The sequence below is a fragment of the Dermochelys coriacea genome, chromosome 1, assembly GCF_009764565.3.
Source record: "Dermochelys coriacea isolate rDerCor1 chromosome 1, rDerCor1.pri.v4, whole genome shotgun sequence".
In the NCBI taxonomy this organism is placed as follows: Eukaryota; Metazoa; Chordata; order Testudines; family Dermochelyidae; genus Dermochelys; species Dermochelys coriacea.
The window spans coordinates 156,319,813-156,345,406 of NC_050068.2; the positions used below are offsets into that span (position 1 = coordinate 156,319,813).

The 25,594-nt window shown below is 44.6% G+C and overlaps 1 protein-coding gene across 1 annotated transcript; it reads left to right on the forward strand.

The window, feature by feature from the left end:
- The first annotated feature begins 2,787 nt into the window (after positions 1 to 2,787).
- Positions 2,788 to 25,386, forward strand: LOC119842063 (ICOS ligand-like). Its single transcript, XM_038369969.2, has 7 exons — positions 2,788 to 2,847; positions 9,274 to 9,314; positions 13,209 to 13,574; positions 16,142 to 16,426; positions 19,381 to 19,551; positions 22,093 to 22,128; positions 24,176 to 25,386. Exons 1-7 carry the CDS (start codon positions 2,834 to 2,836, stop codon positions 24,184 to 24,186), a joined length of 924 nt encoding a protein of 307 aa, XP_038225897.1. The 5' UTR covers positions 2,788 to 2,833; the 3' UTR covers positions 24,187 to 25,386.
- The last annotated feature ends 208 nt before the right edge of the window (positions 25,387 to 25,594 follow it).

A 25,594-nucleotide genomic window follows, 5' to 3' on the forward strand; every position in this document is an offset into this window, starting at 1 on the left:
TGACAGGTTTCAGAGTAGCAGCCGTGTTAGTCTGTATTCGCAAAAAGAAAAGGAGGACTTGGGGCACCTTAGAGACTAACACATTTATTTGAGCATAAGCTTTCGTGAGCTACAGCTCACTTCATCTGTAGCTCACGAAAGCTTATGCTCTAATAAATGTGTTAGTCTCTAAGGTGCCACAAGTCCTCCTTTTCTTTTTGTTCCCTATTATGTAATCAACAGGGGCGCCTTTCAGAAAGGAGAAGACTCGCTCGTGTGGCGTAGCTTGAAACTTCCCAGGGAGCACGTGAGTAGTTTCCATTCATAAGCTGGTATTCTTCAGCCCCTTGGCTCAGGGTGACCACACAGCAAGTACGGAAAATCAGGACGGGGGTGCGGGGTAATAGGAGCCCGTTCAAGAAAAAGACGCCCAAAGCAGGGATGTGCCTAGAAGACTGAGACCTCTGCTCACCCTGCCTCAGGTGCATTTGAGCCCTTCTGGGGCTTCAGAGTAGCAGCTGTGTTAGTCTGTATTCGCAAAAAGAAAAGGAGTACTTGTGGCACCTTAGAGACTAACAAATTTATTAGAGCATAAGCTTTCGTGAGCTACAGCTCACTTCATCTTACCTGCAAAAAGAAAAGGAGTACTTGTGGCACCTTAGAGACTAACAAATTTATTAGAGCATAAGCTTTCGTGAGCTACAGCTCACTTCATCGGATGCATTTGGTGGAAAAAACAGAGGAGAGATTTATACACACACACACAGAGAACATGAAACAATGGGTTTATCATACACACTGTAAGGAGAGTGATCACTTAAGATAAGCCATCACCAGCAGCGGGGGGGGGGGGGGGAAGGGGGGAGGAGGAAAACCTTTGATGGTGACAAGCAAGGTAGGCTAATTCCAGCAGTTAACAAGAATATCAGAGGAACAGTGGGGGGTGGGGTGGGAGGGAGAAATACCATGGGGAAATAGTTTTACTTTGTGTAATGACTCATCCATTCCCAGTCTCTATTCAAGCCTAAATTAATTGTATCCAGTTTGCAAATTAATTCCAATTCAGCAGTCTCTCCTTGGAGTCTGTTTTTGAAGCTTTTTTGTTGAAGTATAGCCACTCTTAGGTCTGTGATCGAGTGACCAGAGAGATTGAGGTGTTCTCCAACTGGTTTTTGAATGTTATAATTCTTGACGTCTGATTTGTGTCCATTCATTCTTTTACGTAGAGACTGTCCAGTTTGGCCAATGTACATGGCAGAGGGGCATTGCTGGCACATGATGGCATATATCACATTGGTAGATGCGCAGGTGAACGAGCCTCTGATAGTGTGGCTGATGTGATTAGGCCCTATGATGGTATCCCCTGAATAGATATGTGGACAGAGTTGGCAACGGGCTTTGTTGCAAGGATAGGTTCCTGGGTTAGTGGTTCTGTTGTGTGGTGTGTGGTTGCTGGTGAGTATTTGCTTCAGATTGGGGGGCTGTCTGTAAGCAAGGACTGGCCTGTCTCCCAAGATCTGTGAGAGTGATGGGTCGTCCTTCAGGATAGGTTGTAGATCCTTGATGATGCGTTGGAGAGGTTTTAGTTGGGGGCTGAAGGTGATGGCTAGTGGCGTTCTGTTGTTTTCTTTGTTGGGCCTGTCCTGTAGTAGGTGACTTCTGGGTACTCTTCTGGCTCTGTCAATCTGTTTCTTCACTTCAGCAGGTGGGTACTGTAGTTGTAGGAATGCATGATAGAGATCTTGTAGGTGTTTGTCTCTGTCTGAGGGGTTACATTTGGTGACAATGTATACCTTCAAATCAGCGGCACTGCGATGGGTACCCGCATGGCCCCACAGTATGCCAACATTTTTATGGCTGACTTAGAACAACGCTTCCTCAGCTCTCGTCCCCTAATGCCCCTACTCTACTTGCGCTACATTGATGACATCTTCATCATCTGGACCCATGGAAAAGAAGCTCTTGAGGAATTCCACCAGGATTTCAACAATTTCCATCCCACCATCAACCTCAGCCTGGACCAGTCCACACAAGAGATCCACTTCCTGGACACTACGGTGCTAATAAGCGATGGTCACATAACCACCACCCTATATCGGAAACCTACTGACCGCTATTCCTACCTACATGCCTGTAGCTTTCATCCAGATCATACCACTCGATCCATTGTCTACAGCCAAGCGCTACGATATAACCGCATTTGCTCCAACCCCTATAAATATAAATCTCTCCTCACCATGAAAGGTTTTCCTCCTTCCCCCCCCTGCTGCTGGTGATGGCTTATCTTAAGTGATCACTCTCCTTACAGTGTGTATGATAAACCCATTGTTTCATGTTCTCTGTGTGTGTGTGTATCAATCTCTCCTCTGCTTTTTCCACCAAATGCATCCGATGAAGTGAGCTGTGGCTCACGAAAGCTTCGGCTCCAATAAATGTGTTAGTCTCTAAGGTGCCACAAGTCCTGCTGTTCTTCTGGGGCTGTGCGTTGAACGCTGCCGTAAGCCTCGGAGACGCTCCCCGGGACAAAAGCGAGGCGCGTTTAGGCGGGGCGGTGTCAGCCCTCCCGGCTCAGCCACCCCTCGGAGGCGTCGGGACGGCGCGTGTGTGGGCGGGGACTCGTGGCCGCGCGCGGGCGGGACGCGACCCCCGGAGGCAGCGCACGGCGGGAAGGGAGACGGGACCAGCCGCGGAAATCCCCGGCTTGGACGACGGAAGAGGGAGGAGCCGGCTCAGCCCCAGCCCCGGCCCCGGCCGCGGCCGCTTCTCCGCTTCGCCTTCCGACCCCCGCCGCGGGACAGGTGCCTGCGCCTCCCGCCGACGCCCCGAGGCTGCCCGAGCCGCGCCCCGCGCCGGGATGGAGCAGAGACGGTGAGTGCGGGGGGACCCCAGAGACTCGCCCCCGGTTCACACTCCGGGTCTCCGTCCTGCGCCCCCCCCCGCCAGTGCCTGCTGCGGGGGCTCCGGGTCGTCGCGCCCAGCCCCGCCCCGGGCCGTCGCTCTGCTCCGGGCGCGCCCCACAGGCAAACGCTGGACAGCGCTGCCAGCCCCGCCGCAGCCGGCCGGGTCCCCTCCGTTCCTCGGCACTGAACCGGCTCCTACCCCCCGGCAGCCAAGCGTCAAACCGGGAGGGGAGGCTCAAGGCTATGCTGGGGAGGGGCATGGTCCGGATTTTCTTGAGGCAATAGGAGCAGCTCTCTTGCTCTCTGTTCAAAAAAGAACAGCAGGACTTGTGGCACCTTAGACACTAACACATTGATTGGAGCCCAAGCTTTCCTGAGCCACAGCTCACTTCATCGGATGCATTCGGTGGAAAATACAGAGGGGAGATGGATACACACACACAGAGAACATGAAACGATGGGCTTTGTCATACACACTGTAAGGAGAAAAGGAGGACTTGGGGCACCTTAGAGACTAACAAATTTGTTAGTCCCTAAGGTGCCCCAAGTCCTCCTTTTCTTTTTGCGAATGCAGACTAACCCGGCTGCTACTCTGAAACCTGTAAGGAGAGTGATCACTTACGATATATGTTGGAGACGAGGCATTGTGGTTTTACCACAAGCTAAGCTTGATGCCAGCCCTTGGCCAGGGTATGGTGCTGACCTCACCCGGCTACCTTGAGGGGGAAACAAAACCAAAACATAAAACCCTAGCGGTGCCTTGCCTCCACTTAGAACTTCAGGGTGGGCCATTGCGTGTGCGTGTGTGGGGGGGGGTCGCATCCAAAACGGCGTGGCGCACTCTGGATCCAGGTGCGAGGGCTGGGTGTCTATGCTGCGGGAGGGGTTGTGGTGCGCTAGGAGCAGCTACACTTGCTCTCCATTTTGACAGTACAATGGGGCCTGGCTACAAAATTTACCAGGCTGCAGGAAGGTCCAGCTTTTCCTGCCAACTCTTCCCACTGACTGGTGTGTGGGTGTGTCTATCGGTAGGCTGATTCATTCCCACCCTCATTCCATTTGGTGCATTTGTGGTAGCTGTCAGTGTCAGGCTGAGGCTACTCATAATTTAATCTTCCTTTACCAAGAGAGGACAGTAGGGGCAACCCAGGGGGCCGGGGCCTGCTCTTGGTCCCAAGAAGTCAGAGGTTTCTGCTCCTTGTGTTATGGGGGAAGGAATGTGCAACTCAGATAAATCTCCCCTTGACGCTGACTGGAATTCATAGGGGGAAAAAAACAGAAAACTCTATTGGGATCAGAGTAGCAGCCGTGTTAGTCTGTATTCACAAAAAGAAAAAGAGGACTTGTGGCACCTTAGAGACTAACACATTTATTAGAGCATAAGCTTTCGTGAGTTACAGCTCCGATGAAGTGAGCTGTAACTCACGAAAGCTTATGCTCTAATAAATGTGTTAGTCTCTAAGGTGCCACAAGTCCTCCTTTTCTGTTGGGATCGTTATTGCAGGGGAAGGCTACTTTGCTGTTGAGTAGCTGTGGTATTTTATTATTGAATTAAAAACACAAGGGGCAAGTTTTACAGCCTGCCCCTGCCCCATTCCCCCCCCCCCACACACACACACACACATTGGAGTGAATCTAAAAACTGGCCTTTGTGGTTCTAATTAGCTTAATATAAAGCTGCTTTCTTTATTCTCAGGTTAAGAATTAGCACTTAGATCCTGCACTACCAGAGCCAAATTCTGCCCAGAGTCTGTGCAGAGACTTCAACTCCCATTGAATTAGATGTACAAATGTTTTTCCCTCTTAATTTAGATTCACTCATACTCTAGCAGGAGCATAGGGTTTACCTCAAATTCCTAACTTGCATGAAAACTACAAAGTGCCTTGTCTCATTGGATTTTACCTTAGGATAGTTCTTACTACAGGTAGTCTGAAAAATTCAGACCAAACCTTTTTGGTTGACATTTGCCAATTCATTGAAATCAAAACATTCTGCAGAGACAGTTTGATTTTGACAAAGTTCCTCTAGAAACCAGGCAGGGTTCTAATGGAAACTGGCCTGGCTTCCTGGCTCCTCAGCAGCCTACCTGGCAGACTTAGCTGGGGCTCCATCCCCTTGCATGGAGAATTTTGAAATTTTTGGGTTTTGTTCTGAATCAGATCAAAATCCATTTCGGAAATAGCAAAATCCTCCACAAAACATTTCTCTGCCTAGCTCTCATTACCATGTGATAGAGGCACACACCCCTTTTCCTAGGGAAGACAAGCCCCTGTGTGAACGCTTCATCTGGGTACTCACAGTGGCTAAACTTTCTTGCTGCATTTACAAGTTGATTCTTCCCCAAGGCCAATTGCTTATCATGTTCCTTTCAATGGGGGATATTCCCCGATAACACATTTTTACCATGCACTACAGCAAAGGAGATGGACTACATTTGTTTATGCCTCCAATGAGATGTGGCAACAGAGTGCCAGTGCAGTTGTCAGTGGGTCATATTGAATAAGTAGGAATGCTCTTTATCATTCCCACCTGAGTCCCATCTTCTCCCCTTGACTACAGTAGGAGCTGTGGGAGCCCAGCACCTCTCAGGATTAGGGATACAAAGACAATTAAAGTCAGTAAAGTCAGTCGCACTGTGGGTTTTGTGATCAATCCCAACACTGGGCTCTGCATGACTGATTCTGTGCTGAAAAACCACAGCAGTGCACCCAACTGTTTCATGTAGGTGGTTACTGATGTTTACTTGTGAAGCACTGTAAGAATCTCTTTAAAAAGAGAAGTAGAGAGAATGTCACTGCAGATAGACTTTCTTTTGGTTAAGGTGTGAACAATAAAAAGATCTAAACAAACACATGTTTTATGTTGTTTGGAAAACTATAGTTATGGGAAAATGCCATGAAACAGATAAAGATTTAGGGCAATTGAATTCTACATAACTCAGCTAAGAAAAATATTGATGAGGCACAAAGAGCTGTTCTTGATGCAGTTTAGGACATAGTCAAGGTTTTTAGATTTGATTTAAATGTGAAACAAAACACCCAGTTATTGCAACATGAACATCATCATATTTTTGATGTGCTCAGAAAAGCAAAAACACACCAAAAAATACATTGCAATTTTTAACTGCATCAAATCAGTTCTCATGAGAAGAAGGTAAATTGTACATGTAAATATGCAGATGAGAGTGGGAATTATAATCTCACTGGGCCAGTGTGAGAATGAGGAAGTGAAACTTTCTCCTGTCTTGCTGGAAATTTAAAAATAAGGTGGAGGGGGGTGGCGGGAGATAGGAAATAAATGGAGAAAAACAAACCATTTAAAAAGAGACTAAGGGACTGATCCAGTTTCCATTTAAGTCAGTGGAAATCATTCCCACTCCAGTTGGTGCAGGAATTAATCCCAAATGGGCTTGATGCAGAGGAATTCCTCTGGTTTCAAGGAAAGACTGAATCCTCTCACCTGCTTAGGTTGGTGCTCAGTAACTGAGCCACTCTGCAAGCACTGTGGACTGCAGCAGCATTAACATCCACTTAGGAGGGAGAATGGTCAGCCCCTGGATCTGTCTGGTCTAAACTCTGGACTGAAATATTAAAATTCTAATCCAATAACAACATTTTTATATTGACACCAGGTATGCATTTTGGCTACATAGCACAGACAGCCCCACTTGCACTTTCTCACTGGCACCAGCAATACCTCTTAAGGGGAATTCCTTGAAAGGTCCAATGAAAGACAATCAAGCATTGTTGTCTCTTTGTTTCAACAGGAAACTAGACCCAGTGCCACAGCCAAATGGGGGCCCCTGGAAAAATGGGCACCCCCACACCCCAACCCTGCTCTCCAGTTGGAGCGCCGGGCGGGTGGGCAGAGTAAGGCAAGCCCCCATGTCCAGACCCCATTTCCCCGGCAGGAGTACCAGGCGGGTGGACTGGAGCAAGCCCCTGTACCCCAAGCCCACTCCCTGGCTGGAGGGAGGGGTACTGCAGGCAGAAGGGGTGGGGAGGGGCCCCCACTTGCTAATCCACCCCTGATTAGATCCATTGTTTAAGAAGGAAGGAAAACAAACAAACAAACAAAACCACAGGATTTAAAAATAGTACCAGGGTGAATTTTTAAAGGAAGGTATTCTAGAGCCATATGTTAGATAGAAACACACAAATGCATATACATGCACACATGGATCATGCACTATCCCCTCACAGCTCCTAGTGCTAACCAGACTGCATATGCACCATCTCCATACGGTGACTGAACATACTGCCTCCAGCCCAGAGCTACAGGAGGGGAGCTGGATTTTCCCTGTAGTGGCAGCTCCCAGCTGCTTTGGGCTAGGATAGGCCCAGGAACTGGAACTGAATGCAGGGAGCCCATATCTCCTGTCCTCTCAATGCCCCCCTGCTGGCACCCAGCATGTGTGGAGGAGAAAGCAGTCTGATTTAAATGCAGAAGGAACATAGGCGCCAACTTTTCCAGGCACCAGTGGGTACTCGCCCCCACCCCCATCCCAACCCCTTCCCCAAAGTCCCTGCCCCAACTCCGCCCCTACCTGCCCCTATTGGATCCATTCCCCAAATCCCTGCTTGCAGCACTGGGAGCGAGGGGGAGAAATGGAGCGGTGGCACGCTCAGGGGAAGAGGCGGAATGGAGGTGAGCTGGGGTCGGGGTGGGGAGCTGCCAGTGGGTGTAGAGCACCCACTAATTTTCCCCATGGGTGCTCCAGTCCTGGAGCACCCTTGGAGTCGGCGCCTATGAGAGCAGCTTCACACAGCCACATTTGTTTTTATCAAAGAGCCAGAATAATGTGACCACCCCCTCCCTTTCCACCCCACCCCCAAATTTACCCTATCTGAGGCCCAAGATGGGCAAGATTCAATCTCAGCCACAAGAGCTTTGTTAGACATAAAAGTGTTATGGCTTTTAAGTCTGATTTCATACATCTTTGAAGAGCTAGTGGTGTGGGGGGGTTATACCAATGGTATGAGGCAATTAATTAATCCCTGTCCATTGGGACAGGGCATTAGCCCTGGAAAGACCCCAAATGTCAAAGTTGTAGCACTGTTATGTATAGAGATTCTATTTTCGGACTGTTTTGGAAAGTGTATGTTATATTTATTGGTTTTTATTTTTATATTTCTCCCTCCCAAGTTCTGAACAATGAGACTTATGACAGTGAAGGCACCTGGACTTTATAGGCGGGAGGGTTACAAACATAGCTTTAAAAAATATTGGGATTTTCTAAAACATTCATAAAATAGTTTTTTTTCCTGTAACATATGGCATATACAAAATACTTATTTGTGGTGACTGGAATGATCTGCATAACCCATTTGTGGCTTTGCCACTTGGGAACGATGCAGCCATCCCACAGTCATGCCAGTGAGGCCTTTATACCACTCCACACCATGATGTATTCCCTATATATATTTTTTTATCTATGTATATATTCCCATACACCGGGGTGGGCAAACTTTTTGGCCCAAGGGTCACATCGGGGTTGCAAAACTGTATGGAGGGCCAGGTAGGGAAGGTTGTGCCTCCCCAAACAGCCGGGCCCTTGCCCCCTATCTGCCCACTTCCCACCCCCTGACTGCCCCCCTTAGAACCCCCGACCCATCCGACCCTAACTGCCCCTGGTACCCCACCTCCTATCCAATCGCCCGTTCTCCCTGTCCCCTGACTGCCCTGCCCCCTATCCACACCCCTGCCCCCGAACAGGCCCCCCAGGACTCCCATGCCTATCCAGCCTCCCCTGTTCCCTGACCGCCCCCCCGCCCAGAACCTCAGCTACATCCAACTGCTCCCTGTCCCCTGACTGCCCTCTGGGACCCCTCACTCCCTGCCCCCTTACCATACTGGAACCAGCCACGCTACCCAACAGGAGTGGTGGGCCAGCGCACTGAGGCTGCAGGGGAGGGAGAACGGTGGGGGAGGGGACGGGGACTAGCCTCCCAAGCTGAGAGCTCAGGGGCCGGGCAGGACGATCCCGTGGGCCGGATGTGGTCCGCAGGCCATAGTTCGCCCACCTCTGCCATACACTCAAGAAGGTGATCTGCATAGTCAACTATTTTTTCAGTAGTCACATCAACAGGTTTCATTGACATGCCACAGACGGATCCAGTCAACTGTTAATCAGAAAGGTAGATAGCATTGGTTTCAAGCCCAGTATAGTGTATTTGCCTTCAATTTATTGCCTTTTCCCACAGAATGATAATTTTCAAGTGACGTTATGTAGCTGTCAAAAATGTGGGTGCTTATTCTGCGTCTATATAATAGATACTGCTACCCATATGTTGTTGCTATGCTACACTACTGCTATTGTATTTAAAACTGTGAATAGTATGGATGCACTTACAATTGCATTATCATTGTGCTTTTATCTTTTGGGTTTTTTAGCTCTGGACTTTGGTTACTGTTTCTTTGTGCTCTGGGATTTGGTAAGTTAAGAAAAAGTTATTCTTATTATTATCACTTTTAATACAAGCATTTTTTTGAATATGCAGAATATGTATGTGCACAACATAAATCAGAAATCTAAACTACTTTTGAACAGGAATCATAAAGATTCTTTAATTCTTTAATATGAGACTTTTTGTAGTTTGCATAAAGAATGTTAAATGTCCCTGTGATTTTTTATTAAGAACACTGGGACTACCTGGGGACCTTTATTCGGACTAAATAATACCTTACTGCCAGAGTACTCCCATTGAAGTCAATGGGAACGCTCATGAAATACAGTACTATGCAGAATGAGTTATCAGAATCTGGCTCTGAGTGAGTTAACAGGAAAAAGGAGCTAGACAGTGCTGTGTGCAAATGCCCTAGCCTTAACCTATGGAGAGAGAGATTAACATTTGCAGCACAGTTTTGAAAGCCCTTCCTGCACAGAACCCCTCTGCAAGTTGCGGCCTTGGACTGACCTAGTAATCATAATGCATAATCAACACATCTGCCAGGAAGAGGCCTCACAACTAGAACATTAAGACACTTGTACAGATCGAGATTGACACAGACTGACAAAGCAAATAACAGTAATACAACTAGCACCCTACATTACTGGTAAGCACCAAACATTTCTCATGCTCTTGATTATTAAAAGCTCCCCAATTTACCCCCAAATAAAGTGTGAGTACGGGGATAGAGAGACTATCAAATGAGATTTAAAGTATTTTTGCTGTTTCATAGAAGAATGAAAAGTTGCCCCATTCTTCTTAGACACAGAATCGTGTACTTTTGGCTGAGTCACGTTTAGTGTTTGTTAAAACTGTACATGCCTAGTCACGGCACACTCCACCTTGGCATGGGGAAGGGTGGTTGTTGAGAATGTGACCCTACCACATCAGCAGTAAATGTACTGCAGTATACCCTGACCTTTCCATTTAGGCCACAATCTGCCACTCTTATTCATAGCAAATAGTATCTTTGCTCACAGGACTGAGGCCTTTTAGGGTACCTCTACACTGGAATTAAAGCCCCAAGGCATGACTGCGGATGGCCCGGATCAACTGACTCGAGCTCCCAGGCTCAGTCTGCAAGACTGAACATTTCTGTGTAGACATTTGGGCTTGGATTTGAGGCTGGGCTCTGGAACACCCCCCACACACAGGGTCCCACAGCTTGGGCTCCAGCCTGAGTCCAAATGTCTACACAGCAGTTTTGCAGCCCCAGAGCCCTGCAAGTCCGAATCAGCTGACCCAGGCCAGCTGCGGGTGTTTAATTTATATGTAGACATACCCTTAGGCTATGTCTGCACTGCAGTAGGGAAGTGTGATTTCCAGCATGGGTAGACAGACTTGCGCTAGCTCTGCTTGAGCTTGTGTACTAAAAATAGCACACAATAGATGTCACAGCACTGACAGCAGCTCAGGCTAGCTACCCTACCCTAGTCCAAGCCTGCCCAATCTTCTGTGTCAGAGCCTGGGTGGCTAGTTCAAGCCATTGCCAGTGCCACAACATCCACACACTAGTTTTAGCATGCTAGCTCAAGCAGAGCTGGTGCAAGTCTGTCTTCCCCAGGCTGGAAATCACACCTTCCAGCTGCAATGCCGACATACCCTTACACATGTTTAACATGTTGCCAAAACTTGAGATTTTATCATGATTCCTACAGTATTTGGTGTTCTTCCTCCAAGCCCTAGGTCCTGATCCAAAGCATATGGAAGTCAATGGAAAGGCTCCCATTGACTTCAGTGGGCTTTGGCTCAGACCCTTTGAGTCCTGTGATTTTGTGAGAATCTAGCATTTATTTGAAGGGGGGATTAAAGTAGGTTTCTAGACCCTATGACTGTGGAGAAAAACTTGAAGTAACATAAATGTGTCAAGAAACTAGAAGGCAAAGGAATAGAACCCAACATTTAAAAATCACAAGATTTTTTTTTTAATTAATCCCATGATATTGTGAGGCCTGACTCATGGTTTTTGTATGCTTGGGACTGGCAAAACTGCATTATGCACATTACTAGTTGCATTGGACTTTCATAGGATTACTCATGTACGTAAAGTTAAATGTATGCTTAAGTAGTCACAGACACAGAGCCTAAAACACTACTTCTGGGCTTCCCTGTTAAGAGTGATGATGCTCGTGCACAAATGAGGAAGTAACTAGAGAGGTCCTAATAAGCCCTTTTGGAATACACAGAGAGAGAGAGAGAGAGTTTGCCAAAATGTAAAGAACTGAATGGTTAAGTAGAGTAAATAGCCTTTTTATAATTCATTCCCTGGGCTGAACACAACTCTTCTGCTGGGCCCTTGGGTAGAGGTGCTGTCTCACACTGATGTGTAGCTACCACCTCTAGACAACTGAAAGATTATCCAGCCCTCCCTCCAGAGAGGATGGCTGTCATGGATCTGAGATATCCGAGGGCATGGAAGAAGTGGAAAATACAGGGAAGGGAAATCTGAAGAACCCCTAGGGGACAGATGGGCACAGTTTAAGAAGCTTTATTTTATATTAATAGATCGGAATTTTTTAAGTTTCAATCCTTCAAGGGACAATGTGCTGAGTGGGGCTGTATGCGGACACATGGATCAGTGCACACACGGCGCCTCGCAGGATCATTGCCTAGCAGTCCAAGAGTTACTTTCATTTGCACTCATCATTAGTACAGTAAAAGTCATTATTGATTTTAATGTAGGTTCAATGTCTGGAGTCCTTCACTCAAAACTTAACAGCATTTCAGGGAAAAGTTCTCCCTATAGTGCCTTAATCTGTCACCCTTCCTCACACTGTATATTACTTTCTCATGGGTGTAGTTAGGGACAGATTTAGGCACAGGCGACCCAGGTGACGGCCTGGGGTGCCGGGCTTGGGGTGCACTGGGTTTGGGGTGCTGTAAGGTATTCAAAAGTTTAACAAATGGAGGGGTGGGGTGAGCCAAAGACACTCCTTGCATGGGGCGCCATTTGGTCTAGCGCTGGCCCTGGGTCTAATCCCATAGATTTAAACAGGTCCACCCATGTACACAGGTTCCAGTCAGCATGCCTGAGTGTCTGAATTTTGTCCATGCAAAATATCTTCTCAAAAAATACATTTTATTTCTTTGTGTTTTAAGGAGTTGCTATTCTTTACTTTAATGTTGCTATTTGTTGTCCGTTTAACATGGGGACCATATAATGTTTGTTCAGAGATTCTAAGGCCAGAAAGGACCATTGTAATCACCTACTCTGATCACCTGTATAACACAGGCCATAGACCTTCTCCAAAATAGTTCCTAACGCACATCTTTTAGAAAGAACATCCAATCTTGATTTAAAGATTGTCAGAGATGGAGAATCTATCACAACCCATGGTAAATTGTTACAAATGGATACATAATGCTACACATGATCTTTAAGGATCAGTATTACCAGTGCAAGTAAGGAGTACCTCAAGTGGAGTCAGTTACTTTGTTTCTGTTGTAGGTACTTGTATGTCCCTCACCCCTTTACTTGAGCACCTCACAATCTTTAATGTATTTGTTCTCACAACACCCTGGTGAGGTGCGGAAGTGCTATTGTCTCCATTTTAATCCCCATTTTACAGATGGGGAATTGAGAAGCAGAGAGATTGTGCATGACCTTAAGCAAGCCACTTTAAGTTAGTGACAGAGAAGAGAACTTTGAACCTGTGTCCTTATCACTGGATCATACTTTCTCCCTTCTTTGGTGGCAATGAGATCAGAACTTGGCCCTAAGCAATTATTTTTCTTTACAAACAAGTGAATATTGATATTCTTGTTTTTAAAATACAAGTACTCCTTTTCAAACCAGCTGGTAAGTAGGATTGTGACAAGTATATTAAACTGCTTTTCTTAAGACTGATTTTCTCTTTGTTCCCCTTTTTATCTTTGCAGTTACTGCAGAGGAAGATAAGAAAGTTATCAGCACAATAGGCAGCACTGCTGAACTGAGTTGCATTTTTACTTCAGAGGAAAAAATCATTTTAAATAAGCTACGGGTCTTTTGGCAAATAGTGGATGTTTCAAAATCGTGTTCAGTGGTACACACCTTTAATTCTGGTCATGAGAACCAAAGCAATCAGTGTGCAGACTTCAGAAACAGGACTCGATTATTTCAGGATAAGCTGAAAAATGGCATTTTTTCTCTGCTGCTGCTAAACGTCAGCCTGAGAGATGAACACACATATCAGTGCATAGTACAGAAGAAGGACATAGTTTTCAGGGTTATTCACAGGGCAGATGTGGCCCTGAAGGTAGCAGGTAAGCCCTTCTATCCCGTATAAAACCAATATTAAATAGCAGTTTGCCACCCTAGATCTCTGTGGATGCTGCAGAAGGGGCATTTGTCACACAATAGGCTAACGGAGGAGGATTTCCCCATGCCCCAAATGGTAGTGGTGCCACCACTAATTTGCCTCCCTTAGACAATCCAAGCTTTTAACTAGGTCAACGACAGCATCACAATAAACAATTCAAAATCATCTAGTCCTCCAACTTTTGAAGCACAAACTGTTTGGCTTACCCTTCCCTCAGCTGTTCAGGGAGGGACTCAAGGGACGGGGGAACACTTGTTTACTGAGAGGGTAGTTAAACAAGGCAGTTTCAGGCAGTACTGTTCCCAAATTCTACCTCAGACAGGTACTTGGCCAAACCCCAGTGACAGTTTTGCTATTTGTCTTCAGATGACTATTTTCTTTAATGACCTTCCAAAGCCCAGTGATACCTGTGTCATGGCTGGCTCTACTAACCCTCTCCCGAGAGCCAGATGTGACATGAATCCAACACAGATTGCGGGTAGGGAGTAAAAGTAATTTTTTTTTCAGAATCAGGTGCCAAAATGTATTTGTGGAAAACAAGCTTTAATAAGGACAAAGAATGAGAGAAATCCCAACGTGCACATAAAGGAACCACAAGTAACGTTCCATTTGCAGTGCAGTGTTATCGATATATTTTAAAATGGCAATAACAAGTTAGTAACCACATGCAATAGAAAGAGTAATATGTATTGTGCCATGTTTTGGGAGGCTGATTTACGGTTGGTATTGATTCTCATTACAAACATTCTGCTGTAATGATTCACTTTAATACATTTTTACTTCATTATTCAGTAACTGTACAGCTATTTGGCTTCACCCAAATACCAATTCCAGCTAGTCAGATTAGCTCAGCTTCAGCAATGCACTTAAACACGTTAAAGTTATGCATGTGCTTAAGTGCCTGGCTGAACCAAGGACTGTTTAGGACAGGGACCATCTTTTGTCCTGTTTGTATAGCACTAGCACACAGGGTCCAGTTCTGTGACTGGGGATCTTAGACACTATGTAATACAAATAATAAAAGTGACGGTTAGATATTTTTGGTACATTTCTAATTTTTGGCTCTCTTCCAGCAGCTGTTCTGGTCCCCATCCTTCTCTTCCCCCCCCTCTCCCCCAGCCCCCAATATTTCTTTCTGCTTGGAATGATGAAGTTATCTATTTTATTATCACCCATATAGGTTTCATAACCTCTGATCTCCTCTGCCTTATTGTATTTATTCACATCATCCCCATCCTAACAAAATCCAAGACAGTGACTCTGAAGCTGCAGATAGCAATTCTAACTCTGCTTAACTGACTCTTCGTTTCTGGCCATTGTAAACGGTTCAGCTCGGAGCAAATGTTACTGTGCAGTTCCCACAGGTCACACAGATGTGAGGGAAGCAGAAGGACATTAGCCTCACTTTGGCCAGAATCTGAGTTTTAAAAAAAAAAGTTAGTTCCTAATCCTCCCTGATGATCATGTGCCAAGGCCTACACCTGGCCAACACCCTATTGAAGTCAGTGGGTACCGTACAGGTGTTGGGGTGAATCTGACTGTAGTATCATAGCCTTAGGCAGTAAACTGAAAATAAAAGTAGATCCTCTTTTGGTGTTTCCTGACACTCTCAGAATTAAAGCCCTGTCCCTTGTGAAAAGTATCCTTGTCCTCTGGAAGTTTATTTATCCAGATGGAAAATTAATGAAAAAAATATTTTGTAAGCAAGCTGGGAATTTATGTTGTAAAGAGTTGTTTGTGGCATAAAGCAGTACTTCATTTGTTAATCTGATCTGCGTTCATATACCACTCTTTGTTGCTTTGTGATATTTTGGAAAACTGAAAGAGACAAAGTCAATTAGCCCCAAATAGCTTTAAAATAGTACTGTGTGCAAAGGAAGGTCTGGATTGTGCCTCCTAGATCCACACATGGATTGCGTTCCTCCATGTGGAAATAGGGAGATCTGCCAATTTCTTACAACCATACACCCACTCCTGTCACCTGCAGAAGTCTCTCTACGTGGTCCAGGGTTCCTTATTGGTGCAATGGAACTGTGTTGCCAGGGAATGAAGCTGCTAAAGCGAGTGCGAGGACATAGGATCTCCATGTGGATGGCCCTAGCCTCATACAGTTCTGCCAGGCTCGGAGGCAGGACTTCCTCTGTGCACTGTGTGTGCATCTCCATCTGCCCTGATGGGCACTGTAGGGGATCTCCACAAGGAGAACAGTTGGGAGAGCTCTGCTCTCTGATACATCTCCTACAACCTCTTCCATGGCGAGGCCTGGTCTGAGTTAGTTCAGAATCTTCTTGCAAAATGCTACTGAACTGAGTTTAAGACCCTTTTCCCCTTTCATTTGGCCTTCTGCCTCCTTCAGTAAATTACTGAAGTAATTGGCCAAATGTCCATGCAGGCTGATATTTACGTCTGAGCTATGAGTTTGTAATCCCCAGAACCTGTGCTCTATAATCTATGTCATTCCTTAATCTTTTGAAAAGATTATAAAATGCTAATGATTTTTTCCTTTTCCAGCCAATAACAGCCTGCCAGTACTAAGTGGACCTATAGGAATCCCCCCAAATATTGGAGAAGAGATGACATTAAGTTGCAACTATAGCCAAGGATACCCAAAGCCAAACGTTTACTGGATAAATAGAAAAGACAACAGCTCCCTCCATCCATCATCGTTAAACATCAGCCAAGACAATGATGGCACATACAGTGTTTTCAGCACACTGAAGATTGAAGCAACTTCTGATATAAAAATAGGATGCATCATAGAAAATGAACTACTACAGCAAAATCTAACTGTCCTCTGTAAGTTGTTTAATATTTAGCAAATAACAGATGTGTGTTTGTCTACATGTACATCTCTGATGAGTAGCAGCCTCATTAACAGCAGGATAGTCCAGTGGCCTACTGAAATGAGTTTAATTTTTAAAGCCTATATAAATTTAGGCCATAGTGTTTATATTTAAATGTGACTTTTTTAAAATGATGCTAAACACCCTTTTAAGCCTCCCAGATCTGCACACAGATCATTGTTCCTCTGTGTGGAAGTAAGAAGCACCATCCTGATCATAACAGAGTTCTCTCCCACTCTTTTCCCCCCCACCCCTGGCAACAATTTTGGAATCACTATGATTCCCCCTTCAGCTCCTGTGGGAACCACACTAGGCCTAGCTCAGTGTTGAAGGATTACTTTCAAAGGAAAGACATTTTAATATGTGGTGGATCCATGACTCCTGAAGTCCCACCACATTGGTTTACAACCACTCTCTTAGCTATGCTCCTTCTGTGGGTAGTTTTAAAGTTCTGTTTTCAGTCTCCAAAACTGATTTGAAGACAAAGAGACACTGTTGAAACTTAGCCACTCAAACTCACAAAACAGATAATCTTTCCTGCTCTGTTCAAATCTACGTTTACATGCTGTAGCACCCATAGTGTGCTAGATGCCTTATAGACAAGCATAAAGACAAGATAGAGCCTTGCTCCAGACATTGCAATCTTAGGCCCCAATCCTGCAAGCAGCTCTATGTGGATAGACCTCTGTGCCTTTGCAGAGCCAGCTGCAGGGTCAGAGCTAAAAGGATTGTGGTGTTTAGATGTTGCTTGTAATTATTAGAATTGGGAGCACTGGCTGTTGGGACGCTGAAAGGACAGGAAACGGGAAGGAGCGGGGGAGGAGTTGAAGAGGCTGAGGGAGAGTTACTGAGGGTACAGCAGCAGCTTGGAAAAGAGGTTTCCACTTTAAAAAATAAAGTCCTGTTGACGTTCGTTAGTACCTTGCCTGGCTACTACAACAGGGATCTATCTTGAAAACTCAGTGAAGTAACACCAATGAAATCAACGTGATTACTAGCGTGAGCAAAGATCATGCATACATGAGTTCAGATTGCAAGATAAGGGGCATTTGGTAGCTTGCTAGTACCAACATTCCACCCTGTAGGAAACGGGAATAAGCTGTTCACTATTATCTTCCTAAAGACATTTTGTCACATTCATTCTGAAAAGAATTATTTTACCTTTTATAATACCTTTTCCAGAATACATCACTCTACTGTTTTTAGAAGCAAGCAAGCAAACAAAAAAATGTAACCCCACTGAAATCAATGGGAATTTTGCCATTGACTCCAATAGGGCCAGGATTTCACCCATTATTCTGAATGCACTTGTGCTGATTTTATTGCTTATTTACAGCAGATATTTAAAGAATTACAAGTCTATAGGCAAAAAGAAAAGGAGTACTTGTGGCACCTTAGAGACTAACAAATAAGAAATTTGTTAGTCTCTAAGGTGCCACAAGTCCTCCTTTTTCTTTTTGCGAATACAGACTAACACGGCTGCTACTCTGAAACAAGTCTATAGGCAACAGCTCAAACCTACTGTCTGCCATGGTTGCTGAATGAAAGGGGAATCTAGAAACAGGAAAAGAGGAGAAGTGGTGTATGTCTCCTGAGACTGGGCAGAAGAAGAATGGGCTATGGGATTAAGAGTATGATATGAGCTGGCCCTGAGAAGGTGGGGAGAGGACGAAACCTGTGTTGTAGGCAAGGACCAGAAGATATCGGAGCTTTCTCATCGCCTCTCTTGTACCTTACTGGGGCATTGTCCCTACTAGCCAGGAGGAAACGAAGCCGCATAACCAAACCAGCAAGTGCCCTGAGGAAAGGGTGGGGATACTTATGTAGGGTTGCCAATTTTGGTTGGATGTAGTCCTGGGGATTTCATCACATGACATAATCTTTAATTAAAGATTAATCTTTAATTCCTGGAGCCTCCAGGCCAATCTTGGAGGGTTGCCAACCCTGTTCTTATGGCACATGTGAACAATTATTCTGCCAAAGATTTTTGCCCGAATACAGCGGAATACTTATTAGAAACCAAATTTTCATAGAAAATCTAGTTCCAGTAGGTTTTTGGAGTAGGAAACAAAGTTTTAAAATGGCTGTAGGGGATTTTCTCCACTAAAGGAACAATGTCAAGATAGCAGCTGAGTCTTCATAGCTCCTGCAGGAGCCTACAAAATCCTGTACTTGGTCCAATAAGGCAGCAACAGTTTTAAAGTAATATCATTGTGTATCTGTAGGTTGGTAATATATAAATAAATATACAGGCACAAAAATATGTACTCCCTAGTGCTGTCACTTGTGTAGTGTGGTGACCTGCAGGATGAACAGCAGGGTCTCATGGCAATTGCCAAAACATGACTGCCATTTTGAGTTGTCCCCTTAGGGAATCCTCATGGTCACTGGTGAGGCTTTGAAAGCTTTGGGACCAGATATCCATGGAGTTACAACTTACACCAGCTAAGGATCTGGCCCTCATTCTTGTTTGAAAACAAGTCTAATTTTGAGTACACAAATCACTCAAAAACTAATCTTTGAAAGCTGTTCAGTAGATTCCTTTCTCAGAAGAACATATCCAAAATGACAGCTAGCTTTGGTGTGGGAAAGACTTTGTCACTTGAACACACATAGTGCTGTCATTTTTAAGAGAAGTTGTGTTACTAAATCCTTCCACAGGAGGAAAATGTATGCCTAAAAAGTGTGTGTAATAATAATAATAATTAATTAATCATTAAAAACCATGTGGGTAGAAATTTGGCCTTGTTCAGAAAATGGTGGTGGTGGTGGGATGAAAGTTATTTGTATAGGAGGGCTATAGAAGCCTATAGTCTTGTGTGAATCTCGTGTCTATAAAATGCACTTGAACACTCATCTGGAATGAAATTTGAGAGCTTCTCTCTCCTTTTCTCTATTCCTCTTCAGACTCGGAAAACGTCACAAACTCCAACTCTACCAGAAGCAGTCTGTTAGATATAAATAAACCGGGAGCTCAGGCTGGAAGTGTCCTTGCCATTGCCATTGTGTTAGCTGGTCTAGTTGTTTTAACCTGCTGGCTGTGGAAAAGGAAATCCCCTTACCGGACATCATACGCAGGTAATTAAACCATTAACACTTGTTGGTCAGATATGACTAGTTCTTTTAATTTTTCCAAAATATGTTATATTCTACAATTTGTCATACGTAGTTGTGAATTCTCTACATTATAAATGAAACTAGAGCTCATGACAAGTGCTGAATTGACAACACTGGGAGCTATACTCTTAATTAGCCACAGAACTGGTACATTTCATGTATATTTCATGGTGTTATACCAACCTACCTTACACCAGAGGAACCATTCCTTTGAATGCAATGGTAGTTTGGGCTCCACATCTATTCAGTCTTTGGCTTCTCTGCCGAGAATATCCACAAGAGGAGTGTAATGATAAGGTGAGGTTTGTGTAATATGGACAGCTTTCCATTAAGAACTGGTCTGAGATCACACACAAATTTCATATAGACAAAACCAAAACTGGATGATGATCACTTGGTTATTACCTGTCTTGAGAAGATTAGAATCAATGATTTACAGAATCATAGAAGTGTAGGGCTGGAAGGTACCTTGAGAGGTCACCAAGTCTAGCCCCTGGATGAAAGCTCCAGATCCTATTACAAATTCCTTACTCTACCAGTTTCCTACAATTTCCCAAGTGAGAAACAATCATCTCTTACTATAATTCCATGTAACAAACAAGCAAACAAATCTTCATTTACAAATATGATTGCTTACATTTCTGCATCTGCCCACACAGAAATTTCAGCACTTTACAAGATTAAAAAAAAAAAAAAGAGAGTACCAATAGATGTCTCAAGAACAAGACTGAAGATATACTAGAGCTGGGGTGGGCTGGGGACTGTTGTCCCAAATGGTGAAAATTTGAGATTTTGAAACAAAAAATTCCATTCCGCATCAGAATGAAATAGACACCTTATGAAAATTTTTGCAAAAAAAGACAGACACTCACCCCAGAATAACCAATAGCCTGGTGGTTAAGACACTCACCTGGTATGTGGGAGCCCTGGGCAGGGGTTTGAACCTGGGGTCTCCCACATACTAAATGAGTGCCCTGATCACTGGACTATTGGCTATTCGGTGGTGGGTCTCTCTCTGATCCTTCCTCCCCCACCCCCCAAAAAATTTACAGCCTGAACCTGAGAAACCCTCATGACTAACCTTTTGTCCAAACCAACCTTTTGTCCTTTCCCATGGAAAGTGTCAGTTTTAACAAAGCAGCATTTTCCAGGGGAAAAAAAAGTTTCATCAAAAAATTCCCAGCCAGCTCCAATATTTACCCATGTATGTGCACTTTTATTGTGGAGCAAATTGCGGAGATGCCAGGGAGAGCACGTAAGACTGTGGGAGCACAAAGAGCTTACCCTCTTTGTCCCCATGCAGGGGCTAGCCACAGTTTCCATTCAAGGGTTGCTACTGGCTAGCAGCACTAGGCACTTCCAAAGGAGCGGTGAGAAAGCAGGGACCTGCCCCCTTCTGTATCAGCTGTGCTCATTTGGGGCTTTGCACACAGGCGCTTACTCCTAATGGCGCCAGTGGGTGCTCGACCCCCCCCCCCTTTGCCCCGGCCCTGCCCCGATTCCACCCCTGCCCTGTCCCCTCCCACCCCCATTCCAACCCCTTCCCCAAAGTCCCTGCCCCAACTCCACCCCCTCCCTGCCCCTATTTGACTTCTTCCCCAAATCCCCGCCCCGGCCCTGCCTCCTTCCATGAGCACACCACGTTCCCGGTCCTCCTCCCCCCTCCCTCCCAGAGCTTGCTACAGCAGTTTGGAGGCAGCGAGCCTGGGAGGCAGGCAGAGGAGCTGGGATGCGGCGCACTCAGGGGAGGATGCGGAGGCAGAGGAGGAGGTGAGATGGGGCAGGAAGCTTGGCTGCCAGTGGGTGCAGAGCACCCACTAATTTTTCCCCATGGATGCTCCAGCCCCGGAGCACCCACAGAGTCAGTGCCTGTGGCTTTGCGCTTCCCTGAGGCACAATACCTCTTGAACTGCCACAGGGTGGTGCAAAGCCACTCCAACCCAATGCAGGGCTGTGATTTAAAGCCATAGTCTCAGCATCCAAACATATCAAGGTAACTCAGTTATGCAGTGTAGTTGTAGCCACGTCAGACTCGAGTTAAGATAATTAAGTGCAAGATGAACTTCTAGGCAAGAAGGTCACTTGGCCCAACAAACCTGAGGCTTGTAACTTTTTCCTCTTGAAGATTAATGTTGTGTAGAGCTAAGCTGGAATTATTCATACAGGCCTGGAAATTCACAAAACCTTAATTTGTATCTTTAGACTGTTCTAATGTTTTCGTCCTTTTAAGGCTAGAGAGGTAGTGAGTGAAGGTATTTGCTAACTATACGATGATTTGCCTGCTTTCCTGTTGCCTCATCTTCCCCTTCCATTTGTGGGTTCCATCCACCTGTTGCCTACACTGTAAGCTCTTGGAAGCAGGGACTCCTTTTTCTATTGTTTGCATAATGCCTAGCACAATGGAGCTCTGATTCTTTATTGATGCTCCTTGGGGCTACGCCAGTTCAAAGAAGAGATAATAAACCACCTCACATATTTAAAATGCTGTATTTCTTTTAACAGATGTTCAACAAAATGAAGATGGAGCACAGCACAATAGTAAGTAGTGAAAGATCAGACATACTCTTACCATAGGTGTCGTAGGGGCTACATAACTTCAGGGCTCCACTGCTACAACTCTCTACAAAATATTTGATTTGTTTTTAAACTGCACAAGATTACCCATTTCTGACTTCATACAAATTCAGTATATGCCTCAAAAGTGCTGCTCTCTTCCTTTCTGTGTACCACCTCTTAGGAGGACAAATCCTTCCCTTGTTCAAATCTAGATAGTTCCATTTACTTCAGTGGATCTATGCCTGTTTACACCACCTTAGAATCTGGCCCATATCTTTAGAAAATGTGTTATGTACTCTCCTTTCCCTAACGAAGAAATAGAGTCTAAACCTACAGCCTGTTAACATTTTAATGGCCAAGAGTACAAGATTTAATGTGGCAAGCCAGTTTAGAAGGGCAGTACCCATTTGTAAAAAAAGAAAACAAGGTATGATTTAAAAACAAACTCAGATCTAGTGAAAGCAGACAGAGATAGGATTGTCTGGATGACTACTTGATATTATTTTTTGTGTGACAAGTGTTAACCATATCTTGTGCTGCATCTGCAAAATTAGCTAGAGATATGGTAGATGTGTGCGGAATTACTGTATAAAAGTCCAGAAAGTACACTGCTTTAAAAGCATATAAACAGCCGCTATAACAACTGCTCTGCACCAATACGACTTAAAATACCTAATCCCTCGCATCAAAAAATGCTTAGCTTTTCATTTCTGATATATAAACTGGCTTAATGAACAATTTACACACTCCCCAGACCATTCTGGGCTGATTCAACCCAGTTGTGCCCATTTAAAATCAACAGACATTAAACCATTTCCTGCTTAATGACCTTTTATAAACAATGGGTTTTCTCCTCCAGACAGCAGTGAAGTCTATTTACATGGTACAAGCAGTTTGTTTCAAGTCTCTTGATTTGTACTGAGTGCTTCTTGGCCAGATCCCAGGACCTGACCCATAAACATGTAGTTAAGTGAAAAACTACTTGAGTCACATTAATATTGGTTGTAGTACATATTTGTGTTATAGTGGAGCCCCATGGTGCTGGGTGCCGTACGGACACATTTAAAAAAAAAAAAAAAAAAAAAAAAAAAAAAAGACAACCCCTTCCCTGCAGATTGGGGTTTTCTCTGTTCAGGGTTGGACCCCTAAACATTAATCTGGTTGGCTTTGGCTAACAGAGCGTAGGAACATGCCAGGCCCACTCTCCCTTTCCCCCAGGCACAGCCCTGTACCATTCATGGGAAGGGGAGTGGTTCCCAACTCACTGCAGGGACGGGTCCCCTATGCTGGGCTGATCTTCCTGCATCTACTAGTTTTAGAACCATTTAGTGCCAAGAGAGCAGTGCAAAGCTTCCCTAATGCACCAGAGGATCTGGCCCTACGTCATTTTAGCTTTTCAGTCTAGTGATGCAGGGTGCGTGTAGCCCCATGTGAAAACACCCTGGGCGAATTGAAGTGGCCATTCCACTTTTTAGTATTAAAGCAAAAAATTCTTCTGTTTTAGCTATTTAATTTTCACCTTCATAGAATATCAGGGTTGGAAGGGACCCCAGAAGGTCATCTAGTCCAACCCCCTTATGGAAGGTCAGATCATTTACTGGGAAATCCTCACTGATATGAAAATAAGAGGGTCAGCTGAGGCTTGGCTATATTGCTACAATACAGGAATTTTTAAAGTTAATGCCTCTTGATTCTAGTGGCAGCTGAAACTAAGCAATGTTGAAGTAGGCCATTGTTTGAGGGAGAAGGGGCATTTCTTGCATTCGCAGAGTGAGATGCACTTGAAGATTAAGGCCTTGACCCTACAACTAGATCCGCACTGATGGACTCTAGGGCCTGACTGGAGTCCCATTGAAATCATGGGGCTCTGTGCAGATGCAGGGATCCACCCATGAGGATTCAATTGCAGGATCTGGACTAAAGGGCCTTTCCTATCTTTGACTTCATGATCTTTCTATGTTCACTGATTGTCAGTTAAGCACATTAGTAATTTTTGTCTATAAAACAAATCATTATTTTGTCTTTACAGCACAGATTTAAATGGGAAGTTCTCAGAGAATTTGGGCAGCTGGTGATGTACCAAGAGAATGCTGAAGCTAAGGACACTATGTTGAAGCCAAGGATGGCAGCATTATCTGCAACACGAATGGCATAGTGTTGCCAGAGCATGGACCAGGACAGATGGCAAAAACCTTCTCCGACAGAGGAGAGAGAAAAATCCACCTGCTTTAGTCTGCCACTTCTAATCAGCAGTTGTGCTGGTTTCAAATCACTGGTATGAGTGAAAGATACAATGGTACCTCGATGATGAAGCATTGGTTCAGGAATGAAAGACTGCCAACTGTTATTTTGTCAACAAAGAATTCCCTACTAGGAGATAAGCAGCTGTTTTTCAGCAGTGCTGAAAGTTCTCTCTGCCTTTCAGACTTTTCATAATGATTACTGAACATGAAAAATGGCAGCTAGGCAAGTGAAAACTGCAAGACTTTGTGTAGAGCAAACTTTGTTGCCTGTTTTACTTCTTCCATGCATCCTTTCACTGTTTCTGGGCAGCCTCAATGGCTCCACAAAAATATCCTGAAGCTTCCAGCTTAGACATGCAGAGGTACAGGTGCCTGTAGCTGAACAAAACTTTTGAGTATGAACATTAGGAAGCCTTATTTTATTGCAGTTTAAGTGTGCATTCTACATTTTACAGAGTACTCTATCAAAAAGGGAGTCTCCATCAGTTGACAGAGCACAGAAATCACCTGGATTCCTAGGAAGTGGATAGCACTACCTTAGCACTGTCTGTGCTGAATTCAGATCAGCAGTCGACTGTGCATATACTTTGGAGACAGGACAAAAAAACATAGGGTGGTTATCCTCATTTTGGCATGTCAAACATCAACTACTCCCTCCCTCTAGGATACTGGAGATTTGAAATACAATCTTTCTGCACACACACCCCTCACCCCCATAAAAACAGGTGTGTAGAAATATACAGTCACATTTGCCATTGATACAGCAAGAACATCCTTAACGGACAAAGTAAATGTATGGTGAAATCAGGGCCATCCTTAGGATTTATGGGGCCCTATGCAGTACTATTAAACTGGTGCCCCTATGCCTGACGGCAGCCCGGGCTCACACGTATTTTAGATAAGCGTAGTCTTTTGGAGGATTTATTTTAAAAACTATATGTCTGAAGATCCAAGCATTTAAGGCTAAAGATGAATACTCAGATTGTGCATCTAAAAATTTATGCAAGGATTTTTTAGAGATGTGATTTTATAATCTTCAGAAACACACTAATGAAATATTTTTAAAGCAAATTTTAACCTAAGGTCCTGTAGACAAACATGTTCTGAGTAAATATTATTACAGTAATGGACAAGTGTTTTTGTCAGTAAATTCAGAAACTGACAGTATATACCTGGGGGTTGGCAAATGCCTGTTAAATGGCTTC

Coding starts and splice junctions, on each gene's coding strand:
- LOC119842063 (XM_038369969.2), top strand. Junction 9,315..13,208: donor TCTTTGTGCTCTGGGATTTG/GTAAGTTAAGAA, acceptor TTATCTTTGCAG/TTACTGCAGAGGAAGATAAG. Junction 16,427..19,380: donor GCAAAATCTAACTGTCCTCT/GTAAGTTGTTTA, acceptor ATTCCTCTTCAG/ACTCGGAAAACGTCACAAAC.